This window comes from Crocuta crocuta, unplaced genomic scaffold (genome assembly GCF_008692635.1).
Source record: "Crocuta crocuta isolate KB4526 unplaced genomic scaffold, BGI_CrCroc_1.0 scaffold229, whole genome shotgun sequence".
NCBI lineage: Eukaryota > Metazoa > Chordata > Mammalia > Carnivora > Hyaenidae > Crocuta > Crocuta crocuta.
Window position 1 is genome coordinate 1,458,483 of NW_027536464.1, and position 8,174 is coordinate 1,466,656.

The 8,174-nt window shown below is 38.0% G+C and overlaps 1 protein-coding gene across 2 annotated transcripts in view; it reads left to right on the top strand.

Moving 5' to 3' along the window:
* Nucleotides 1–1,048: 1,048 nt before the first annotated feature.
* The window catches only part of ATIC (5-aminoimidazole-4-carboxamide ribonucleotide formyltransferase/IMP cyclohydrolase), a 26,478-nt gene continuing 19,352 nt past the window's right edge, over nucleotides 1,049–8,174 (top strand). Inside the window, exons 1-3 of one of the 2 annotated variants that reach the window (XM_077748527.1) lie at nucleotides 1,049–1,206; nucleotides 4,766–4,842; nucleotides 5,750–5,816. In XM_077748527.1, the coding sequence (XP_077604653.1) occupies nucleotides 1,064–1,206; nucleotides 4,766–4,842; nucleotides 5,750–5,816 (287 nt within the window). In that variant the 5' untranslated portion in view covers nucleotides 1,049–1,063. The remainder of the gene's footprint in view (nucleotides 1,207–4,765; nucleotides 4,843–5,749; nucleotides 5,817–8,174) is intronic. The other variant, XM_077748528.1, reaches the window with a different exon arrangement.

Below are 8,174 nucleotides of genomic sequence, written 5' to 3' on the forward strand. Positions count from 1 at the left end.
CTATGAATCTTATCTTTTTAAATTCAAAGTTGGCAAATACAATCTGAAGATACTGTGATAATCTTAATATTTCTTTCAGAAATGTGAGAAATATTCAGACCAAGAAGTTTGCATATTCAGAGGTCTTGATTCTGGTCATGATAAATAATCATTTGAGGGTGTAAAAAAAGAGACTGGAAGAATGAGGGAGGGTAACAGAAAAAAACACAAATAAATAGCATATAGGTAATAAGAAAACACTCTCCTTTCTGCATCTGTGAGCCCTAGACTAAGAATAAAAGATAGGCAGTACGATTTTGTAATATAATCCTAATAAGGAACATTTTTAAAAAATCTTTATAAACAGCAATAGGAATTTGAGTCAAAGATGTTGTTTTCAAAAAGAAATGAGTGTGCAGTTTTGCTTTTCCTATTTTTAATGAATTAAGAAAGATGTTCTCCGCTCTCCCTTAACCGTTATCATTCCTTTCATCCAGGCTTGAGTGAAATATTATTTACTGTTCACCATCTTGAAGCAGATTTCAGATTATTTCATAATGTGGGATCAAAAACTTAAACGAGTGTCAATTTCACTTTGTTTTGCCTCTATTACGTGAACCGTGGTGTCAATAGCTTAATCTTTGACCATCAGGTCTTCCTTTTATGTATTTTTTTTAACTCTATTAAAATGAAATAGGTGATTGCTAAATGCTTTCTACCTTCGCCGCTGCAGCAAAAACTCCTTGGGTTGCTCTGGTTTTCTGTACCATTGCTTTTGACATGGCTCCAATTTCTCGGGGCAGGCTGTTCTGGGCAACAGGCATTTGCTCCTGCGGTCCTGGGGCGCCTCACTTTTGCGGAAAGGGCCAAGTCACGCTTAGTACGTGACATTGGAGCGGTGATCCGTTCAAGTTCCGGGCCTAGGCAGGCCTGAGCCAACCTCTCTCCGCCTTCCCCTTCAGCCCCGAGGCTCCAATTTCAGCTCTGAAATTGAACAGGGGAGGGCNCCCAGCCACTCCCCCCCTTCCCCCGCACCCAAGGCCTGGAAGGACTTCGTGTCATGTACTGCGAGTGGTGACGGGAAATGCCTTCTGTTTCAGCCTTATTTAGTGTCTCTGACAAAACGGGCCTCGTGGAATTTGCCAGAAACTTAACTTCTGTTGGTTTGAATCTGATCGCTTCTGGAGGGACTGCAAAAACCCTCAGGGATGCAGGTCTGGCAGTCAGGTAAGACACAGCTTAGTTTTTAAGGTTAAGTCCAATCCGAAGAACGGAGAGTGGTCACGTTGACCAGACAGGAAGGCACTCCGGGCACAGTGAGTGAAAGGCGTCACTTACTCCTTCCAGCAATGCTGGGAGGCCGGCACACTGCTTACACACTTTGCAGAAGAGGAAAGTGAGGCTCACATTTAGTAACTTGTGCTCCGGTTTGCAGAGCTCGGTCAGGAGTTCAGGGTTGAAACCCCAGGAGTCCCCATGTCAGAAAGCCCTCTTTCTTAGCTACTTTGTATAGAAAATTAATTTAGGTGGGCCATTTGTTATTAAAGAAAACCCCAAATTATATGATTCCCATGACCCGTTTGGACTGGCTCTGTAGTGAAACTGTTGACATCATTAAGATTCAAGTCTTCCTGTGTTCTCTTACGTTCTCTGTTAGTGATATAAAGGCACAGATCTTTTATTCATTCCCTTCACAATGTTCCTTACCTGGCTAAGTGATGGGACGAAGGAATGATAAAAGATAAATCAGCTGCCATTCCTGACCTCAAGAAGCTGGCATTCTGGTGGAGAGGGAGGAAGTAACTTACTGAGGGGTAGAAAATGAAAAAGGCTATAAGGACAGCTCTAATAAATGGAGGTGGGATTTCAGAAGAAGGACCTACCCACTCCTGAAATATATTTTAGGAAAGGAGTGAAAGATGTGGCTGTTTTCGTTGCTCTATGAGAAATTTTGCTTTTTGCCTTCTGGTCAGACTACTGCCTTTTTATTTTCTTTTTAAATTTATTTTGAGAGAGACAGAGACAGCTGTGAGTGGGGGAGGGGCAGAGAGAGGGAAAGGGAGAATTCCAAGCAGGCTCTGAGCTGCCAGCAACTGAGCCCGATCTGGGACTCGAACTCATGAAACTGTGAGATCATGACCCAAGCAAAAGCAAGAGTCAGATGCTCAACTGTCAGAGCCACCCAGGCGCCCCGAGATTACTACTTTTTTAATTGTATACTCCTGCTTTCAGAAGCAGTACACAGCTTTCCTAAATTTGACAGGTTCAAATGGCAAGAGTGCCTTACTTTATTAAATAAATGCTTTTCTACTTTCCAAAGTCTTTTTGCATCATCTCTCTGATGTTCTCATAAGAACCCTGTAAGAATCGTGAAAGACAGGCCAGCCTTTTGTGAAGACCAGCAGGGTGAGAATCCAGTATCTAGGCTGTTCTTTCTTGTGGAGCATGATGGCTGCTGTTGTAGTTGGACCTTTCAAATTAAGCAAGCTCCTCTTCTAAGCCTTTTTTCCTCTACCAAACTTTGTATTACGGGACCATTTCAGACATAATCAAAAGTAGAAAAAGATAATGAGCTGTCATGGTGTCATTCCATCCCTCAGTTTAAATACTTATCAGCTCTTGAGCCTTGTTTGATCTCTACTCACTTCTTGCTTGCCCCCATTATAGCTGTACATTTCTTAAAAATTAGGAATGTAAATGTATTTCTCTCCCATTAGAGTGTGAGACTGTTCACTTCATATTATACACACACACTCTCATGTAATCCTAACAATAGCTTTATAACAATAGTGTAGATTGTATTATCCCCATTTAATAAATAAGGAAACTGAGGCACAAAGAAGTTAGGTAACTTGCCAGAGTTAGTAACAGTTAACACAGCTAGTAAAAGAGCCAAGTTTTTATCCCAGGAAGTTAACATGGAGATTTGAGGTAAACTAATGAGATTTTAATTGGTGACTATACAGCAGTGGGCACGCAGAGAAATTTTGAAGACTGCAGCTATTGCATGCAAATTCTGGAATACAAAGGAGCAACAGCTTTTTTTTTTTTTTAATTTATTTCTGAGAGAGAGAGAGAGATACAGCGTGAGCAGGGGAGGGTCAGAGAGAGAGGGAGACACAGAATCTGAAACAGGCTCCAGGCTGAGCTAGCTGTCAGCACAGAGCCCGACGCGAGGCTCGAACCCACAAACTGTGAGATCATGACCTGAGCCGAAGTCGGACACCCAAGGGACTGAGCCACCCAGGCGCCCCAGGAGCAACAAACTTCTTAATGAGCCACCTGGTTTTTCATTCTGAGAATAGATCTGCCTTCTCTGTTTTTAACAATCATCCTCAATTGGAGAAACTGGATTTTATTTCCTGAAGGCCAGAAAAGGGAATTTTGAATTGGACAACATAATGTCACCAGTTTTCAGTTTATGTTGGAACAGTGTGAGTCCTTCGTCAAAAGCCGGTCATCTGCAGATGGCCCTTCATAGGAGACTCTACCCAGAAAATTCTGTGTCCTATTGGAATTTGCTGCTTTATTTTTTTTAATGTTATGTCGGGAAGGGGGGCAAAGAAGAGGAGACAGGATCTGAAGCAGGTTGTGCCCCTGCAGCAGCGAGCATGACATGGCGCTCAAGCTCCTGAACCCATGAGATCTTGGCCTAAGCTGAAGTCTCATGCTCAACCGCCTGAGCCACTCAGATGCCCAGGAATTTGCTGCTTTAAAATATTTATTACTTTTTACTATAACGGTTAATGTATGTGGGTTGTAGGAAATTTGAAAAATGTAGAAAATTATAAAGAAGATAATAGTTCATAATTGTTTAACACGTTGATATGCTTCCTTCCAGTATTTTTATAAATATCTGTCTAATTTTCTAACTCAGACAGAAGATAGTTTTACTTCTTGATTTTGTTCACCTAACATATTGTCCGCATTTTTCGTGTCATTATAATCTGCTTGTAAATCAGGCTGAAGAGTAGGGGAGTTCATGTCAGTTTGGTGATGTGAATCAATATTTAAACATTGTCTTCATTTGACCCTTTGTCAAATTTTGAGATTATTTTTTCCAGCTAACTATTTTTTCTGTGTAAAACTAATAACATTTTACATAGACAGATTTGTTAACCCGTTATTTAATGCTTCAAATGCATTCCCTACATATGCTTCGAATGCATTCCTTACATATTTAATTTTGGTAGTTCTGTGATTATTTTAAATACTCAGACCTTTGAGGGTACCTGGGTAGCTCAGTCCGTTCAGTGTCTGATTGTTGATTTCAGCTCAGGTCATGATCTCACAGTTGGTGGGATCAAGCCCTGCGTCAGGCTCTGAACCTGTTTGGGATTCTCTCTCTGCTCCCCTTGCGTGCATGCACTCTTACAAAATAAGTAAATAAACATTCTTCAAAAATAATCAAACCTTTGATTCATTGGGAATTTATTTTTATTGAGATAAACCATTATTGTTCCAATATAAACACCACTTTACTAAAACACAGTGTTTTATTTTCCCACTCATTTGATTTGCCATCTTTATGCTTATTTAATCTTAAAACTGAATTCTTGTTTTTACTTCAGTCTGTTTCTGAGATAAGGTGCTTTTTGTATATATTGCTAAATTCTCAATTGAATGTATTGCTTAGGATTCAGTTTCTGATTTCTGAAAATTTATGCTCTGAAAAATCCCCCTAGATGAGAACAGTAGATGTAATGTTGGAAGGTGCTTTGGAATGGCATAAAATGTAAAATGACAGTTTAGCAGAAACAGCAATATTCTGCTCATCTACTTTCAGAGATGTCTCTGAGTTAACGGGATTTCCTGAAATGTTAGGGGGACGTGTGAAAACCTTGCATCCTGCAGTCCACGCTGGTAAGTGGTCGGTACCTTCAATTTAAAACAATCAGTGGTCTTCAGGAATATTTTGGTTGATTACTTTGTGGAATAAATGAGGGAAAAGGCAGGTCATAAGCTCCCCTAAAAATTACTTGTGAGTCTATTGGTTTTGTCACATTTGCTCCTCAAATTCATAATACATAGAACCTGCGTAGAATCTATTCTGCTTTATTATGTGATGGATTCACATTGTTTTCCTCTGCTTGCTTTTAATCCTGACCTGATAATTAATTGAGAGTGCTATTTCCCTCTGTAGTTAGTGAAAATGTTTCAGTTTCATGTGTGAAAAAGCTTTTATTACACTCTACGCTTAGTATAAAGTAACACAGTGTAACTGACTATCAAAATAATTGTTTTTCAAAAGGCTTTAGTTTTGTTTATTCATCTGAGTCCAAGAATTACGTACTAACCAAAAATGGTAAGAGATAGGTATACTGCTAATTACCAATTATAGTAAAATTTGGCAGAATAAAAGGATCACCAGACAAGCCACTTACTTATGGAAACACAGACACTAATGGAACTGGCAATAGTTATGTAAAAACTCCTTCTACATTTTGTTGCTTAAGAAAAGGGGAGTAATGGGTGCGCTGGCTGACTCACTTGGTAGAGCTTGCAGCTCTTAGTCTCGGGGTTGTGAGTTCAAACCCCACATTGGGTGTAGAGATAACTTAAAAATAAAAAAATCTTAAAAAAGGTGGGGGAATGAGGAACGGATACAAAGCTTTTTAAATATACCCACTATTCTTAATCTTCTACTATTTTGTTTTCTTTATTAGACAGTATTAGAGGGTTCAACTCAATTGATGGGACTATATTGGAAAGAAGTACCTTATTCTAATGTGTTTCTTGGGAACCTAATACTTTAACTTTGTTAAATTAGGAATCTTGGCTCGTAATATCCCAGAAGATAATGCTGACATGGCAAGACTTGATTTTAATCTTATCAGGTAAAAATTTGAAGTTGACATTTTAATACATTAAGGAACAAAGACCACCAGCATGCCAAACTTGGTGCCCTGCTTTTAAGAACAAGGTTAATATTAGGTTTAGTTTCTTATTCACTCACTATAAACATTTGCCGATTGGCCATTTTGTATACTTTTCCAGAAATGCCTGTTCCAGTCCTTTGCCCATTTTTTAATTGTTTTTATCATTATATTATTAAGTTGTAAGGGTTCATTTTATCCCATTAGGTGGGTTGTTTTTCCTTTCTGTAATAGTGTCCTTTGACTGTCATAAAAGCTTTAAGTTTTGATGATGTCCATTTTATTTTTCTTTTGTTATCTGTGCTTTTGGTGTTATATTTAAAAAGCAATGGCATAATCCAAGATAATGAAGATGTAAGAGTTTTTTAGTTTTAGCTCTTATGCTTATTTCTTTAATTTTTTTAAGGTATTTTTTATATATGAGTGTGACATAGGGTTCCAACTTCATTCTGCTGTATGTGTCCAGTTGTCCCAGTATCGTTTGTTGAAAGACTTCTTTCAGAACCTCGATGAATGGTCTTGGCACACTTGACCTATATCTCTGTCATTATGCCAGCACCACATCATTATTTTTATCTTTGTGGCAAATTTTGAAATTGAGAAGTATGAGTCCTCCAACTTTTTGGTCTTTCTCAAGATCATTTTGGATATTCAGGATTTGTTACATTTCCGTATGAATTATGGGGTCAGCTTGCCCATTTCTGAAGAAACAGAGTTGGAGTTTCATAAGGATTGTGTTGAATCTGTATATCAGTTTTGGAGATGTTGCCATCTAAATATTGAGTCTTCCATTCCATAAACTGAGATGTCTTTCCGTTTGTTTAGATGCTTTAATTTTCTCAACAATGTTTGCACTTTTTAGCACACAAGTTTTATGCCTTTGTTAAATTTATTCTTAAATAGTTTTTGTTTTTGATCGTACCATTAGTAAAATCGTTTTCCTAGTTTCACTTTCGCGTTCATTGCTAATGTGTATATAAGTTGAACTAATTGTATGTCCTACAGCTTGCTCATCTCAGAGATAATAGGGTTTTTCTGTGGAATACCTTAGGATTTTCTATATGCAAACTCATGTCACCTGCTACTAGAGATACCTTTACCTCTTCCTTTCCAGTCTTGATCCTTTTTATTTAATTCTCTTTGTTAATTGACCTGGCCAGAACCTCCAGTACAATGTTGAATAGAAGTGGTGAGAGTGAACATCCTTGTTTTGTTCTTGATCTTAGGGGAAAGCATTCAGTCTTTTGCCTTTAAATATGATATTAGCCGTGGGTTTTAGGGTTTTTCTTACCTACTTTTTATCATGTTAAACAAAGTTCTCTTCTGTTTCTTGAGTGTTCTTATCATGAGTGGGTGTTACAGCTTTGCATCTGTTGAGGTGCTCAGGTGGTTTTTGTCTTTTGTGTTATTGACATGGGCTGTTACGCTAACTGATTCTTAGATAGCAAACCAACCTTACATTCTCGGGATAAACCATACTTTTGGCTGCCATGTGAGCCTCTTTTCTGTATTTTGCTGGATTCTGTTTGCTAGTTTTCTTTGAGGAATTTTTTGTTTGTGTTCATAAGATATTGGTCTATATTTTTCTTGCGACATTTTGTTTGCTTTTGGTCTCAGGGTTATAGGCACCAGGAAGTGTTTCCCTTCTTCTGTTTTTCTGTTTTTATTAGTTTTTACCAATTGTGCTTATTTCACTGGGTGTAAACCTGCCCACAGAGCCCCTCACATTGCAGGTCCAGGTGTGGATCTCTACTCCACCGGTTGTGAATTTTAGATTGGTACTATATCTTAAAGTATTCATTTAGCCTTCCTGTTACCGCCGTTGTATATGATCTTTCTGAAGACAAAACAAATAAGCAAATACTTCACCCTTAGAATTCGGTCTTTCATTTTTCATCATTGTGCCTGACCCATTGGAAATAGAGTTTAAAATTGAATGTCCAGGATAATAATGATTGTAGTCCAAAATGAGGATGTTATCTGTAGCCTTTTATTTTGCATTTCTGTTAAAATTTAAAAAGATTTTTTAATGCCTGGATCCTATAATAGGTAACTAAATGTGCCTGAGCAGCAGTATTACAAAATGATTTTGACAGCATCTGCTGACCAAAGCCACGTATATTTACCTATGTTCTGCAACAGTGGACCTCCCAATGTCTCAGCATACTTTTTAGAATTCTAAAATGCCAGGCTTATAGTTTATATTTTAGATCTTTAGACTCTTGGGTCATGTTAAAGCTGTTAACTGACTTATATGTAAATCCCATAAAGTTTGTATTTCTAATCTTAATTAAATCTTTTTTTTATTTATTTTTTCTT